Genomic DNA, 17,865 nt, shown 5'->3' on the forward strand with positions numbered 1-17,865 from the left:
GGCTGGACTAGCTCTGGGCCTGGTGGAAGGCTGGTTGGACTAGCTCTGGGCCTGGTGGAAGGCTGGCTGGACTAGCTCTGGGCCTGGTGCAAGGCTGGCTGGACTAGCTCTGGGCCTGGTGGAAGGCTGGCTGGACTAGCTCTGGGCCTGGTGCAAGGCTGGCTGGACTAGCTCTGGGCCTGGTGGGAGGCTGGATGGACTAGCTCTGGGCCTGGTGGAAGGCTGGCTGGACTAGCTCTGGGCCTGGTGCAAGGCTGGCTGGACTAGCTCTGGGCCTGGTGGAAGGCTGGCTGGACTAGCTCTGGGCCTGGTGGAAGGCTGGCTGGACTAGCTCTGGGGCCCAACAGGAGAGGGGGCCTCTCTGCTCAGCCAGGGCTCTGCTGTCCTCTAGCCTGTTAGAGATTGTGATCGTTGAGAGGGAGTGAATGGTGTTTCTGTGGGTCTGGATGGAGGGTGAGGCCAGGGTACCATGCCAGGCATCTGTCCTCCCCTGTTTCAGGCACGGCTGCACACAGCTTCGAGAGGCCAGCCTCATCCAGGCGGCCCCTCATCCCACTGAGGTGCCGTGGTAACGAGAGCTGTGTGCAGCTCAATATTTTTTTTTCTTCTTTTTTTCCCATTAGCGAGGCTGTGTGTGCGCGAGGCGCTCTGTTTTGCACACTCTTCCTACACCTGCACCTGCTATGACAACAACAGCAGAGAAAAGACTGCTTAAAGGCCAGACACACAGATGTCAGGAATACCTTTACTAGCCAACATAAAAATGCACTGCCAAATATGACTGACATGGCACTGATATTGCTAATATTATTTTATGGCACATCACAAATTATTTATAATTAGATAAGCCATTCGTAATGGGATGGAACAAGGTATTATCTAGTTTCCTTAGCAAGACGGAGTGTTTGGCGAGGAGGGGATGTGTGTGTGTGTGTGTGTGTGTGTGTGTGTGTGTGTGTGTGTGTGTGTGAGAGAGAAGGCGCTGTGAGGTGCTATGACAGGGCTCCGAGGGTCCTGTGGTCACAGGTGACAGTGGAACCTCACTGTTCCTGCATGCAGATGAGCACAGTGCAGATCCTCTGGGGGTTCTAGTCCTCCTGCTCTTTAGCCTTCCACTACCTCTGCAGCTGACATGACAGGGAGCCATCAGGAATGTGTGTGTGTGTGTGTGTGTGTGTGTGTGAGCACTTCAGGAATCCCAGATCACTTGACAGCCCTAACCTGGGAAAGCTTCTGACTGGCTGTTGACTGGAGATACTTGGAGCCCTGAACAGTGTTGGTGGAAGATCCTCACCCTGGTCTCTCTACTGGTCTCTACCGCTCCCACAGCCGGCCAGCTTGCGTGACAAAGTCATTTGGGCTGAGTCCAAGTCAGGTGTCAAAACCTTGTGCCACCCGCATAGCTCAGAACAGGTTCCGTATCGTCCCCATGTGTATACACACAGCATGTTCCGCTTCAGATCGCCAGAGCTTTTGATAAATGAAAAGTTTCTCTCACAAGTAAGGATTTTAGATGTGGTGCCCACAACAGGTTGGAGTGCAGCAATCATTCATATCTGGGAAATGTTCTTCTATTAGCATGTCCATGTGTATCCTGCTCAGGCTGTTGAGAGGTCACGGGCGTCACGCGCCCCATTTAGACCTGCTGGAGACAAAGACACACAGGAAAGACCAAAGCGACATGATGGAAATGTTCATTTGGAACAGAGAGGCTTCTTTTTAGAAGATGGCTCAGAGGCAGACAGGAAATTAGTTATTTTCTTCACACATTCATCAAAATAAAAATAGCCTGATGAGTCTCCCCAGTGACTCTCAGCCCTGAGTACTGTCGCCGTGGAAGCCACAGCTGCACACGCCTTGCGCTCACTGTTAAATCTCAGATGAATTTCAGGTGTTTTTGGGCAATAATAAATTCCTCCTTCTCTGTTCGCCTCAAATCTTCTGTCTTCGGTTTCATCCTCCTCGAGAGGAGATTTTTTCATTTAATTACATTTTTGGCAGAAAAACAATAAGGCCTATTTCATTTAATCACCCCCACAAATGTCATTTGAGTTCTACCTGTGTGCACAGTTAAAGAAGCACAGAAGGAGAATAGCACCCATGACGATACTGTTGTACCCAGGCTTGTGACACCACCGTCTCTGATAACCTTTCATTCACTGGCTAAGCGGGTCTCTGCTCAGACCGGCTGGAGTCACTGGCTCTGCAGCAGAGACGAACGCGATCCAGGGGATCAGATAATGGAGGAGTGCGGTTTAGATTATGGAGTGCCTCCTTTTCCCCCTTTGACGTGACGCATGTGTGAGGGGTGTTGGTGAAAGGCATGGGCCACGACCTGTCCTTCCTCACAGCCAGAAGAACGCTGCTCTGACTGAACAGACTCGTGTTTGCTTCATCTCTGGGGATGGGAGAAAACATGGCTATTTGATAACGAGCTCTGTTGAACTCATGATAGACTCAGAACGCTCTTTAAATGGCCCTTTACTGTTTATTTGGAAGAGCTAGTCGCTGTTCTCTCATATTTTAGCACCTAATTGCCTTATTGTGTCATGATTCTATGTTAAGAAATGTTCTCCTTAAGAAATGTGTGCTCTGTGATATAGGACACTGTGTGTTCACCTCAGTACTGCATGTGGAGCAGCCTTTTTGTTTCAACCTTATACAGACCTGTGCCCGATAGTGACCTCTCTGGAGTGACTAGTGTCCTTAGCAACTCAGATCATATGTCAGCCTTCCTTTGCCTGTGATTGGCCCTTAAACAGGAAGAAGTGTCCCTGCAAGAACTGAGGAGAATAGTCAGAACTGTACATGGTTGTACAAGCTGAGGATTGGAAACAGTTGGGATTACCACCGGTTAAAAATACTAACTCTTTTATGTTTTCTCTTAAAAGTGGTGCCAGCTTGCTGTGAAAGGCTGTGGATGTTCAGAATGTATTCATGGCTTCTAAATTGTCATTTACACTTAGCTCTGGGCTACCCCTGGGCTAACCTGGGCTCTGGTTTTAAGTGGCACTCATACAAAGTAGAAATTAGGCCAAATGTGAGACACTCCATTTTATTCATCACAGCTGAATACAAATTGCTTCATTGTGTGACTTTTGCCCACAAACATCATAGGGCACATGTTACTTGATAATTGAATTCCCCTGAAATGAACAGAAACACATCAAAGCCTTTTTTCTTCTTCTAATAGTCCACCTCTTGCGTAACCTGTGTTGTGTTTAGCGGCTCAGCCCATGTCTTGGTGTGGAGGAGTCTGCCAGTGTGTTCTTGTAATGAGAGGGCCTCACTACTAACTAAAGTGTGACCCTCTTCAAACAGGAAGTTTTAGTATTAAAATATCAGTCAGACACCATCCAGCCGTTTATCCATCTTATGTTGTTGCTGTAATTTTACACTTATTAGTACAACTCAGTGGAGCCGAGCTGGTGTGATTAATGTCAGCTTTATATGCTGCTGTGATTGTGTGGACGAGACCATTCCACTTGTGTTTGCCTTCGTCTTTTCGAACGCTTCTGAAAGGATTCTGCACAGTGACCTTCACAGTTGTTTTGCAAGGGTTTGCATTTTTTTAATATTTTAATCAAGCCCTTCAAATCCGACTGTGTATTCTTTAAGGCAGTTCTCTATCCATGCAGGAATTACAAAAATCCTGTGCAAGGTATTTTTCCCCGTTGCTGTTGATGTAGACATTTCTCTAGAGTCTGTCTCCTCTTGATTATTATGCAGATTTGCCACATTAAGGAGCAGTGTTTAGTTTAAGGTTATACTAGGTTATATGCTCAGAGATAATTGCTCTGTTTCTGCACACTTGAAAAACACTTCCAGAACCTGATGCAAAAAGGATTCTTCAAACCTCGAGACTTGAATGCCATTTGTTCAACACATTGGTTGAAATGAAATCCTGTGCTGTGGAGTAATTGGTACAACACAGCGTACCGCGCCATCTTTGTTTCTAGTCAAAATGGTGATGGAGAGACTGTCTGGACTGATAGTGTTGTGGGTGATTCAACGTACAGGCTGAGCTGTAGGGCTGGCTGCCTGGCTCCCGCTGAAAACCATTTGATTTAGTTTCCTTGTTTTGTGTTGTGTTGTTCTGGTCACAACTGTAGTGGTTCGCTGTGTCTTCAGGGTTAGTACAGGAGAGGTGTGCTCATGTTAATTAGAAGTCAATTCACAGCATTGATTAGATTATGTTAATCAGGGGTGATAGTATCTTTAAACGTGAGTCTGGTAAGAACAGCAGCTGCTGCCAGAGAGCGTGATTCCCCCCAGAGTGACATGTGTGACTTCATCCCAGGAGGGAGGGCCATCTTCTCCAGCACTCTCCTCCTGTGGGTTGACAGTGAGGGGATTACATCCCTGAAAATCACAAACTAAAATACTGATATATTTAGAGTATTTTTTTAAATAATTTGAATGTTTAATTTAATGTTTTTTTCCTTTTTTTTTTTTTTACATTTGTGTGTGTGTGTGTGTGTGTGTGTGGGGCCTTCACATATGTTTAGTATGCTGTGTCTTCACACTGACGCATATATGTGTGTGTGTGTGTGTGTGTGTGCGTGCCAATTGTACGCGCATTCTTCAGCATGCGTTGATAGTAATGTGGGGGCGGGTCAGTGTTTGATTGACAGATGGAGTTGAATGGCAGTCAGTCAGTAGGCTTCAGCTGAGCAGGCGAGGCTGAGCAGGAGGGGGGTGACCAGCCACCGGCTCCCCTCTCTCCTTTGTGTGGATGCAGGGACCATGTGGCTGAAGTCCTCTGCTGCCTGCGGAGATCCTCTCTCTCTTGTCAGCCTCCCTCACGCCAGCCTGGCTCGGCCCTCTCTCTCTGCCCTTGACACACTCACACCAGCCTGGCTCGGCCCTCTCTCTCTGCCCCTGACACACTCCCAGGCCAGGCTCCCACAACACAGTAGCTTCAGAACCCCCCCCCCCCTCAGATTCACACTTCAAAAATACAAATAAATAAAGGACAGGGTAGGGTGCGCTTGGGGTGGCTTGTGAATCAGGCCTCAGCTCCTTTCAGTCTCACTCCCTGTGGAGCTGTAACAATGTCCCAGGAGGGCTGGCTGGACTCTATGTCCAGGGCTGCCCCGTGTTTTTGTATTCATGCTGGGGCCGTTCTGGAAGGTTCAGGGCCTCTCTCTGCTGTGAGATTGAGGTTTTAGTTCATGGATGTTTCATTCCATGGTTTTTTCCCCCACCCTATTGTAGCACGACGGTTATTGTAGGAGCAGCCAGTGTATTTTCCTGTAGTGTTGATGCAGATCTGTAGGTTGGAAGTGAATTGATGTGCTCCTGTTCAGAATCAGAATCAGAAAGGGATTTATTTGCAATGAAAGTTTGCACAGACAAGGAATTTGCTTTGGCAGGAAGGTGCATACAATAAACATATAGGAATCTTACATTTTAATATATGGTCTAACTATACTAAGGATACATAAACTAGCAATACTAAGTTGAATACAATTAAAATTAAATATACAATAAAATATAAGTTGCCAATTTACAATATAAAATACAATATAAAATACAAATATTACAGGAATTGTGATGTCGTGCAAAAACAGGAATTGTGATGTAGTGCAAAAGTATTAAGATGTGTGAGAATGCATGATGGGCCTTTTAGCCTGGGCTCTTTTTCAAAGGCAGAACAGTTTATTCAGTCCCCTCACTTCTATCTAAAGCACTTTGCAACACTTGATGTTATTTTGTCTGATATGAGGCTGTTCAACCCTCCCTGTGGCAGCTTGGTGCCAAGGCCAGATTTACACACTCCAGCACTGAAGTGAACTTGGGTAAATGTAGCACTTAAGTGATTGAGTGTTTTTTTTTTGTGTGTGTTTTTTTTTGGTCTCCACTATCCTCATCCTCCTCTTTCTCATCCTCCTCCTCCTCTCCCGGTGGGTGAGGTACCCTCTGTCAGGGATGTGGTGGATGTTTATTGTTCCATCCGGCTGCAGAACAGCTCCACTCTCAGTGTTGCTGCTGTCGTGTGATTTATCCCTGCCTTCGTCTGAGAGGAGAGATGGACCTCCCTGACAGACACATCCTCCTGATGCTCACCTTGATCCTGCACGCCTTGTATGTGCCAACCCCGACACTGTGGTGAGGCACAACCAGGATGAAAGCTCTGCTCCTTCCCTCCACATAAATAGCAAGCAGACATGTTGTGGTTTAGCCGGTCATATGATGCGTGAAGGTCACTGATGTGGAGCTGTCCTGCCTTGAAGACAGACAGGAGCCTTCAGCCTTACTGGTGTTGCTAGCCTGGTGAACTAGTCTACAACTAGCCTGCACAGGCCGGTGGGGTTGCTAGCCTGGTGAACTAGTCTACAACTAGCCTGCACAGGCCGGTGGTGTTGCTAGCCTGGTGAACTAGTCTACAACTAGCCTGCACAGGCTGGTGGTGTTGCTAGCCTGGTGAACTAGTCTACAACTAGCCTGCACAGGCCTGTGGTGTTGCTAGCCTGGTGAACTAGTCTACAACTAGTCTGCACAGGCCGGTGGTGTTGCTAGCCTGGTGAACTAGTCTACAACTAGCCTGCACAGGCTGGTGGTGTTGCTAGCCTGGTGAACTAGTCTACAACTAGTCTGCACAGGCCGGTGGTGTTGCTAGCCTGGTGAACTAGTCTACAACTAGCCTGCACAGGCCGGTGGTGTTGCTAGCCTGGTGAACTAGTCTACAACTAGCCTGCACAGGCCGGTGGTGTTGCTAGCCTGGTGAACTAGTCTACAACTAGTCTGCACAGGCCGGTGGTGTTGCTAGCCTGGTGAACTAGTCTACAACTAGCCTGCACAGGCCGGTGGTGTTGCTAGCCTGGTGAACTAGTCTACAACTAGCCTGCACAGGCTGGTGGTGTTGCTAGCATGGTGAACTGCACAGTACTATCTTTCTTTGCTCCGGATCTTGGACTTTGGTTGGTGTGTTTCCTCATGACAGACAGCACCATTGTTACTACTGTACAGCTAGTAATGACTTCTGGAGAAAGGACTTCACCAACTGTCTTTATGACCAAGACACAGCAAGTTGGCCCATCATACGATTGAAAAGAATCCCCTAGACTACTGTACACAGCCATCAACTGATGAGTAGTGAGTGGGATTAATTGAGTTTCCTTTATCACAGGTTGTGCAACTTTCTGAGGGAAAAAAAGTTAAGTCTTTTATGTTGGTTATCTCTCCAATAGTTTCCCTAATGAGAAATTGCCAATGAAGATGTCTTGTGTGTGCTACAGTGGAATGAAAGCAGATAGAGAATGCCCTTGGGCCTGACTGGTTTTATTTAGCGGTGGAGAATGACAGATAACCTTTGCACCGGCGGCTTGGTCTCATGTTTAATTTGTAGCTCTGTCTCTTGTCAGGTGATTGCATTCTATTTATATTCAGGCTGGTTCTCCTGTTTACATGCAAATATACACCATCCCCCATCATATTAGACTGAGGAGGCTAAATGGTGAATGTGTTTCTGAATCCCAGCCTGGTTTTTGAGTCATAGTCCAACTGCATTAACACCTTGCTTTGTGTGGATAATTGAAGTTGCGAGTTAAAGCTATGCAAATTATGTTTTGCTTGGAAGAGCTGCATTTTTATCACCTACATTAACACTTGGTGGGAACTTGAAAATATGTTTTCTTTTTTAAGAGAAGAAAAGTGTGAATTCTAGACTAGGTAAACAGACCCTTTTGTGTGGGCTAAATGTCTGTTTGGAGTACTGCTACTGTATGATTGTATTACTGGGGTGTTGAAATATTTCCTATCATCACAACAGCCTTTGAAGTTAAATTTTTCATCGAAGGCTTTGGAGTTTTACGTTCCAAGAAAATAGGTTTTTGAGAGTAACCTTGTGTGGTTGTCTTTTAGTAAATTATAAGCTAGCCAAAGGGATTTTTGGATAACAAAATGCACGCTGGTTTTCCATAGCATTAGACGCATGTCCTCTAAAGCTTCTCCAGTATCTCAGATGACAACAGAGTGTCAAGCTGGCCACGCTCAGACTCTCATTGTTCCAGGCTGAAAGCAGTTGTCGTTCCTCTTTTTTTTGTCTTGCCTCTCACATGCGTGTTATCTGCATTATGCATATCATGAGTGAAAGAACTTCCAATCAGATCGCTGATGGAGGTCTCCCCTCTTCTGTCTCCCCTCCCCTCGCATGTCTCACTCCTCTCTCCCTCTGTTCTGCTACTGTCTCTTTGTTTCTCTCACACTCACACACACACACACACACGTTCAGAGTGTGACATGCTCGTATGCTCAGTTGTGTGAGCAGGTAGAGGTGGTGCGGTGCTGCGGAGCGCTGGCAGCCTGTCTGTAGCTCCTCCCTGTTCAGTGTCAGCCAGTTGGCTTCATGCGATGTGACACCGCGCTCCTGCGTTTCCTTCCCGTGATCAGAGCCAGAGCGTGGATGTTGCTGCGCGGCGGCCCTCATTTACACACTTCTTTCCTCATTTCTTCCTGATCAGTGGTATTGCTGTGAGGCTGCCTGTGGGAGAGGAAGAGTCGCGCAAAATGAGTCAGGAGTAAACAAGAGGCCGAAGATGGGAATTAGTGTAATGTAAAGTAATAACACAGTGTGATTATCTGTAACAAGCATAGGCCTGCCGTGCCTTGTCCTCGCCTCTCCTTCCTGGAAAGGATCATTAGGGCTGGCTGTATATGCACCTAAACAGCATCTGTTGTGTTGGAGGTCTCCAGCTCTAGGCCCGTATCTACACCCAGGGGTATTCATGACAGCATCCAGATGTAATAAGACAGACATTAGCCTCAGTGTAGCCTAGACTCAGACCACAGTAGGGAGTTGGTATTGCAGAACAGAGGATTAGACTGAGGGATGAATGAAGTGGCTAGTGCTTCTCTTTCTACCTCCCCCGCTCTTTCCATTTTCCTCTTCCCGCCCTCTCTCTTTCGTTTTTTCTCCCTCTTCCCCCCCTCTCTCTTTTGATCTGTATTTCTCTTTCCATCCCCTTGTCTCCCTCTCTCCTTTACTTCTCTTTGTGTCTAATTAGGAACGTGCAGGGCTACATATTTTACGGCTAATGCCTCCTGTTGACGGGTCATGGGAGGTTCCAGCCCTGCGGATGTGTGTGTGATGGATGTCAGTCTGGACGGAGCATGTGGGGTTCCAGGTCCCGCCGTTCCGCCCCTGCTTCCCTCCTGATGGAAATGATTGGCGCTCGCCGCCTCGCCTCTCCTCTCGCCTCCCTCAGCCGCGCTAACGCCGCGCTGTGAAGGACAAATGTGTTTCTCCAAACATTTGTCATACTGAACTTCCACATCATTCATCAGAGTTCATTTGCCTCACAAACTACCCCTCCCCCGCCCTCTCCTTCATTCACGCCCGCATTCGATACTTGTCTCGGCAGTCGATGCGACCAGAAATTACTTTTTTGGCGTGAAGGTCCTCTTAGAAGATGTATGCTCCCCGCGGAATGATGAGGACAGAAAGCCAGCCTTTTGTGTTTTGTGGGTCATTGTTAAGAACAGGAAGAATAGAGTATTATCCCTGTATTGTGATCAGACCAGGGAGAGAGTGTGAGATGTGTGCCCTTGTTTGCTAGGTCAGGGGAGTGGTACCCTGCCTGCCTGCTGCTACGCCGTCTCTGGCTGTGGAAGGCTAATCTGGGAGGTGTGTGTGCGTGCGGCATGTGTGTGTGTGCAGTGTGTGTGTGTGCATGCGTACAGTGTAGTGTGTGTGTGTGTGTGTGTGTGTGTGATGCAGGATCAGTGCAGTATGCAGGGCTGGATGTGTGTGTTCCGGCAAGGCAGAGAGGGGACCCCCCTGTGGTGGAGATTGGGCTAGGAGAGGCTGAGGGATCCTGCCCATGTGAGGCTGCACTGTGCAGCCATCTGCCTGCCCCAGCACATGGGGCGGGGCGGGGCGGGGCTGTTAGAGGCACCTCCTCCCTCCATACCCTGGCTCTCTTAGACCAGAGGTCCAGAAGGAGGAAACAGACCAGTTTGTTGTGTGACCCTCCTTTTGGAGGGATCTGACCATGTGAAGTCGATGTCTCGTGAATGAGACACAACATGATGGCATTTCCCCCTCGCCTGGTAACACCATGGCCCTTATCCACCACCACCCCAACCAGGCCTGGTAACACCATGGCCCTTATCCACCACCACCCCAACCAGGCCTGGTGACACCATGGCCCTCATCCACCACCACCCCAACCAGGGCAGCCCTGGACTCATCTGTCCCCCAGGAGGAAGGGGGAACATGGGGGTTCTCCTCAGGCTCGCAGGCGGGGGGGGGGGGGGGGGTGTTGGGGGGGCGGTCTGTGGAGGTGCGGGCCTGACTGGCCCTCCCTACACATTTTCGGGAAATGGCAATATGTAGTTGTTTGCAATTATACCAAATTTACATTTGAGCATTCTAATGTAACGTGCTTGTTAGTAGAGGTTTTTATCCAACGCGACGTACAGGGTGGTTCAAACTGGTAATCTCTTTATCTGAAACGCTCCACCAATGAGCCGCTCCCCAACCCTTAAGGTGTGGTGGCATCATGTTGCTGAGGGAGGGAGGGTTTGGTCTGGTAGGAGCACACTCAGGGCTGACCCCCAGGCCCCCAGGCCCCAGGCTCCAGGCCCCCTGGCTCCCAGGCCCCAGGCTCCAGGCTCCCAGGCCTCCACAGAGTGACTCACACCAAGCTACACACACAACCATTAGAACATCAGGACCAGACGCCATCATTACATCCACAGTTATCATTTGCTGTATTTCTGGACAGGTGGAGGGTATTCATGCACTTACTGTATGTTGTTATTACTAGTGTGTGTGTGTTTGTGAAGCCTGTGTAAGTGTGTATTGTATGTGGGTGTACATATGTGTGTGTCTTGCATACGAAGATGTGAGCGAGCAGGTGTGTGTAAATCACACTAGTGTATATACTGGATGTGTGTATGAACTGCATATTAGAATGTGTGAGCGAGAAGGTGTGTGTGTGTGTGTGTGTGTGTGTGTGTGTGTGTGTGTGTGTGTGTGAGAGGCTGTAACAGAGATGTGGACAGCCAGAGAGACAGGCCAGCCAAGGCAGAGGAGCAGCAGTGTGGCCAGTGAGGCATGAGGCGCCTCTGACATGGAAGGGGGTCAAGGCACTCTGCGCTGCCTCCTTCCCCTGTCCCCTGTCCCCTGCTCCTTCCATTAGCTGAGGAGACATTGTGTCCGCAGTCTGAATCCTGCTGATCCATGCTGATGACTCTGTTGTTGGATTATCACTGTTAGCATCAGCCATCTGTTACCAGGGTGGTGGTTGAGAAGGCTCACACACACACACACTCACAAATAAACAACACTAGAACTCTTTCTTAAACACACACTCACACACTCACACATCAAACAACACTAGAAGGTTTCCTTAAACACACACACACACTTACCGTAATTTTCGGACTATAAGGCGCACCGTTATATAAGCCGCAGCAGCTAAATTGAATGATGTGTACATATATAAGCTGCACTGGACTATAAACCGCAGGTGTTTTAATGTTTTATTACCATATGTAATTAGTTGTGGGGAAAGAGATGGCTGCTTGAGGAAGCTCCCATGTATTAACCGTTAGCCGTTAGCTGTAAAAATCCATATATTAGCCGCACCGTTATATAAGCCGCAGGGTCGAAAAATGCGACAAAAGACGCAGCTTATAGTCTGAAAATTACGGTACACACCCTCCAAACTACACTAGATAGCTTTTTTAACACACACACACTGTCCACAATTCCAGGGATCATAGCCGTGATGTTTTCACAGCTAACCTGCTCCTAATCGTCTGCCATTTAAGCAGTCCCTGGTGTTTTGTGGAGTGTGCAGGTTTGACTCGTATGTTCATTAAGCATCCAGGGCTGTGTGTGACCCTTGTGTGTGTCCACTCCCTGAAGGCAGCCGTGTTTGCAGCGTGGCAGCGACAGTGTGTGTGTCCAGTCCGTCTATAGAGTGACTATGATTCAGCCTCTTCCATTTCTAGAAATCATCCCTGGATCATTAGCAGACATGGCCTTCTCCCTGGGACCAACAGCCTGCTGTGTGTGTGTGTGTGTGTGTGTGTGTATAAGTCGACCGCGTGGGCACTAACGCATCTGCGCACACACACACACACACAGCCAAAGTCAAATGAATGTAGATGCTCATGGTGGTTCTATAGCACCAAAACTACCACTGAGCCATAGGCTTAATTACCTATAACATCAAGCTAATTCTGCTGCTAAACCCATTTTAATCTCTCATCATTAAATCGGGATTGGCTTTTTAGAATGCGGAGAAAATGCTCTATTATTTCAGCAATTATCATCTCTGCCACTGCGCGTTAGTCGGATTGCGATGGCCTTTTCGCTTTCGATGTTGTCAAATGGACTGTCAGTCAGTAATCAGTTTGTGGGATTGTTTAAGGAAACACCTGTTCGCTTGTTATTCCTCAAGACATAGAACCCCCGAGACTACTGGCCGTTTGCTTTTGCTACAGAGAAGGAATTACCCAAGAGGAAGTCATTTCTGCAACTACTCTCAGCAGAATGAAGAAGTGGGCAGACATTGAGGAAAATATAAAATGTGTTAAGAATTTGTTAGTCACGCTTCTCCTTCTTCTTAATCTTACGGTTCAGTTCCTTCACAGACTGTCTTTGTCTCTGCGGGTTAGCGGTGCTGCACGATCACCAGAAGAACCCTGCACATTTCATGTAGCTCCTATATATCTCATTTTGACTTCAAATACGCTGTAGAAAGTGTTGTATTGATGTGTTTACATTTGAAATCTGATTAATTCGGTGCTTTTATCCAAACCCACAAAAGGTGAGCATGTGCATAACATGCTAATTCATTGAGATACCTTGTATATGATTTGTTACCCTTCAGGAATGACAAATCAGTAGTGTTGTTATGAAGCCTCGGCTCGTGTCAAGGATGTTCTTGAGTAGTGTGTGGTTGTGATTGTGACTATGACACACACACACACTGAGACTATCTCCCCTCCTACACACACACACACACACACTGAAACTATCTCCCCTCCTACACACACACACACACACACACACAGACACACACACTGAGACTATCTCCCCTCCTACACACACACACACACACACACACAGAGACTATCTCCCCTCCTACACACACACACACACACTGAAACTATCTCCCCTCCTACACACACACACAGACACACACACACTGAAACTATCTCCTCTCCTCTCCTACACACACACACACACACAGACACACACACTGAGACTATCTCCCCTCCTACACACACACACACACACACACACACACACAGAGACTATCTCCCCTCCTACACACACACACACACACACACACACACACACACACCGAGACTATCTCCCCTCCTACACACACACACACACACACACACACACTGAGACTATCTCCCCTCCTACACACACACACAGAGACTATCTCCCCTCCTACACACACACACACACACTGAAACTATCTCCTCTCCTACACACACACACACACACACACACACTGAGACTATCTCCCCTCCTACACACACACACACACACACACACACACACTGAGACTATCTCCCCTCCTACACACACACACACTGAGACTATCTCCCCTCCTACACACACACACACTGAGACTATCTCCCCTCCTACACACACACACACACACACACACACACACACACACACACACACACACACACACACACTGAGACTATCTCCCCTCCTACACACACACACACACACACAGACACACACACTGAGACTATCTCCCCTCCTACACACACACACACACACACACTGAGACTGTCCCTCACTCTGCAGGAGAAGCCAGGGCCTTCCTGCAGGGCTGCAGCACTCTGCAGGACATACTCTGTATGTCGTTTACGTGGCATCAGTGTTGTTCCTGGCCAGGAACGACACTTGATATTCAGAAGGTAGCTTTGTCTCGCAGATGTAATCAGCTAGCCCACTCCCACACCAGAGGACAGGCGCCAGGGACATGGAGGGATTGTCTATGTGTAATGATACAAGAACCAAACTGGGCTGGACTGTCTGGAAGGTTGGTGGACTTGGGGGTGAACTTCAGGATGGTATCCGTAATGGAAGGATCCAGAAGACCCAGCGGTGATGAAAGGCTCCTAAAGAGCCTGGGTAGGTCCTGATCTGGGTGGTGGGCAGAACTACTGGGGTCCATGTCAGCACAGAGCTGGTGTAGCAGAGCTGGTGTAGCAGAGCTGGTGTAGCAGAGCTGGTTTACCAGAGCTGGTGTAGCAGGGCTGGTGTAGCAGAGCTGGTGTAGCAGGGCTGGTGTAGCAGGGCTGGTGTAGCAGGGCTGGTGTAGCAGAGCTGGTGTAGCAGGGCTGGTGTAGCAGAGCCGGTGTAGCAGGGCTGGTGTAGCAGAGCTGGTGTAGCAGGGCTGGTGTAGCAGAGCTGGTGTAGCAGGGCTGGTGTAGCAGGGCTGGTGTAGCAGAGCCGGTGTAGCAGAGCCGGTGTAGCAGAGCTGGTGTAGCAGAGCTGGTGTAGCAGGGCTGGTGTAGCAGAGCTGGTGTAGCAGAGCCGGTGTAGCAGAGCTGGTGTAGCAGAGCTGGTGTAGCAGGGCTGGTGTAGCAGAGCTGGTGTAGCAGAGCCGGTGTAGCAGGGCTGGTGTAGCAGAGCCGGTGTAGCAGAGCCGGCTAGCTAGCTGGTCATGGAAGATGGAGAAGAGAACTGCTGTTTCTGTCTGGGCTCCAGAACTGCGTGTCTGAGGTTAGTTAAACAGGAAGGTTATGATTCCAGGGAAGACCCATGTTTGTGTTAGGCTGCAGATGCTGGTGGTCTAATGTTTGTGGGAAGCGTCCGTGTTCCCTGGGTGAAAGATCATGAGGAGTGTGTCTGGAGGTGGCCTGGCTCCTGGCCTGGCTCCTGGCCTGGCTCCTGGCCTGGCTCCTGGCCTGGCCTCAGCACGGGGGAGCGTCCTTACAGGGAGAGTCTCAGTGGGGTGTCTCCTCCTCTTTCTCCTCCCTCCCCGCTCCTCCTCCCCCCCCCTCCTCCTCCCTCCTCCCTCCTCCTCCCTCCTCTCTCCTCCCTCCTCTCTCCTCCCTCCCTCTCTCCTCCCTCCCTCCTCTCCCCTCCCCCTCCTCCTCCCTCCCTCTCCCCTCCCCCTCCCTCCGTCCTCCTCCTCCCTCCCTCCTCTCCCCTCCCCCTCCCTCTGTCGTCCTCCTCCCTCCCTCCTCCCTCCCTCCCCCTCCTCCTCCCTCCTCCTCTCTCCCTCCCTCCTCCCTCCGTCCTCCTCCTCCCTCCCTCCTCTCCCCTCCCCCTCCCTCCGTCGTCCTCCTCCCTCCCTCCTCTCCCCTCCCCCTCCTCCTCCCTCCTCCTCCTGCATATGGAAGCGTGATGACTGGATTGTGCTTGACAGATATGGAGTCTGCTGAGCGACTAGCCTCCCCGTCGACAGCCTCATCCTCCCTGCACATGGCCTCCTCCACGGTGTCCTCAGCCAGCTCCTCCCCGGCCCCTGCCCCGGCCTCCGCCCCGGCCCCGGCCCCAGCCTCAGCCCAGACCCCCTCCTCTAAGTGCAGCCCAGCCCCCAGCCCTGCTAGCCTGGCCTCCACTCTCACCACCTGTGGTATGTACCCGCTTCCTCTGACACACTCACACACACAGACACATACATACACACATACCCACATACCCACGCACATACCAACACACACACACACACGCTGACACGCATGCACACACACACAGCAACAAAGCAGAGTTAAATCATTGAAAATTAAATCGGGGGTTTCCGATGTACTGTCAGTATATGACATGACATTATGCAAGGGTTTTAGGAACGTGGTTTAGCCATAAACCATAACCCTAATTATGCTTCATCCACCTCTTCCTTTTCCTTATATTTTGTCATTCTCAAAATATTTTGGTAGAGCTCTCTTGAGTGTTAGTTACGAGCATGTATCGTTATGCGTGCAGGAAACACTCTTTCTTATCCAGTCTCACACTATTCTGACAGTTTAGGGCAGGAATCAAAAGGCTGTTGTATTAATGAACGGCAACAATTAAAAGTGTGTTTGGTAGATGTGCACCCTGGCGGATGTGTGTTGACAACCTTTAGCTCCAGTTTAGCCGGTGAGATCTGAAGTGTCAGCTGCTCTCAGCAAGCGTGCACAAGCCTACATCCTCGCTGCTCTCCCCATCCTAATTGTGGTCAAAGCTATTATGCAGCGAGCAGCACTGATGCCGAAGCTGTCAGATTACCCTGACCAGAAAATAACATGCAAATTTCCAAACTGTGATTTGTGTTTTTTTTTCTCTCTTTCTTTTTTGTGCTCCTCTTTCATGATAAGAAATGCCAAAGAAATAGTGTGTATTTTTCCTCCTGCTGTTACAATGAAGAAGCCATGAGAGATTTTTCCTCATACATTATACATTTTCATTCCCCTTCACACCAAACATGCTCTGAGATTTTTTCGGATAAGCTATTTTGGAGCGAGCACTATATTAAATGGCGAAAGCCCAGTCGCACCTCTGCAGTCACGTTGCTTCAATGAGACTAAAGAGAATTGAGTTGTGCTTAGCGACTCCAGCCTCCTGTGTAATGCTGAGGAGAAAGATATAACTGTTAACACCCCATCCTGAGTGATTGAATTACATTCAACCTTCCATACGCTTGTAAGCTTACTAACTAAACTTACAATATTAATTCTTGACTTTTCTCGGTTGTCGTCCTACTTCTCAGATTGTTCAATACATTTTATAATGAAATTGATAGCAACTGAGTTTGAATATGTTGAGGGCTTTGTGATTCCAGACTTCATCTGTTACTGATGGATGGTGGAGCAGAGAAGATTGGCCTGATTTAAATCCAAACACACAATCTTTTTATGTGTGAGTGACATGAATGATTAAAAAAAAATAAAAAATTGAGCATTTATCCGTTCAGTAATAACCTTCCTTTTTTGCGATGAGGTCACGGAAGCAATTAAAAAGTATATGTTGATGGATTGTAATTGACAGGGATGTGGGATGTTTGCAAATCCCCTTAGAACGCATTATACAAGATACAAGGTTAAGAGCACCAGAAAACTGTGCAGCTTCTCACACTAGGCCAAAACGCTGTGCCAAAGGAACGGTTTTAGAAATCCATTTTTTTTTTTTTTTTTATTGACTGCCTCTGCTCCCTGGGGATTTATGAATGTTCAGCTCGTTGTGATTGAGATTGGATGAGCCCATGTTGTAGGGGACCGTAGAAGGTCAGTTCTGCGTTTATTTGTATCCGTTTGTGCTAATGTCCAGTACCAAGATATAATGCATTGTACTGTCAAATTCAATTTCCGGAATAAAATGTTTACATCCTAAAATGTATTTTTTATGTGATATATCAAACAGCATAAGCAGAGGTTTGGGTTGTGTTTGGATGTCCTGCAGTGACAGCATAATGTTAGTCATGATTCATCTCTACACATTCTCACTGTTAACCTACCTTTATTTGCGAGGCACAGCGCCCAAAAATATTGAATATGCATTGTACCTGAATTACTTTAATGGAATTGTAAACAGCAGTGCAATTTATTTAGATAATTTACGATGTAGTCAATACTTGCACCCCTACAGTACAGCTGCAGAATTCTGCTAACATACAAGGAGGAGGTGTGGGGGTTGATGAGCAGGGAGGGGGGGGGGGGGGAGGGCGGCAGCTCTGTGGAGGAGCTGTCTGTCTAGTACAGGTCTGTCCTTCTAGTACAGGTCTGTCTGTCTAGTACAGGTCTGTCTGTCTAGTACAGGTCTGTCCTTCTAGTACAGGTCTGTCTGTCTAGTACAGGTCTGTCTGTCTAGTACTGCAGTGGCCTACCATTTCTGCTTCCTTTTAGCCTGCCATGGAAGTGCTACCCTGCGCTTAGGAGTTTGGAGCC

The 17,865-nt window shown here is 48.5% G+C and overlaps 1 protein-coding gene across 8 annotated transcripts in view; it reads left to right on the forward strand.

Annotated features, from left to right (window-relative positions):
* Nucleotides 1-17,865, forward strand: part of baz2bb (bromodomain adjacent to zinc finger domain, 2Bb) — a 60,186-nt gene that overhangs the window by 16,612 nt on the left and 25,709 nt on the right. For all 8 annotated transcript variants that reach the window (XM_084689747.1, XM_084689754.1, XM_084689752.1 and 5 more), the window contains one exon: nt 15,366-15,575. In XM_084689747.1, coding sequence (XP_084545873.1) covers nt 15,368-15,575 — 208 coding nt within the window. In that variant the 5' untranslated portion in view covers nt 15,366-15,367. The remainder of the gene's footprint in view (nt 1-15,365; nt 15,576-17,865) is intronic.

The sequence above is a fragment of the Hypomesus nipponensis genome, chromosome 23, assembly GCF_054491055.1.
Source record: "Hypomesus nipponensis isolate SF chromosome 23, ASM5449105v1, whole genome shotgun sequence".
Classification (NCBI taxonomy): domain Eukaryota; kingdom Metazoa; phylum Chordata; class Actinopteri; order Osmeriformes; family Osmeridae; genus Hypomesus; species Hypomesus nipponensis.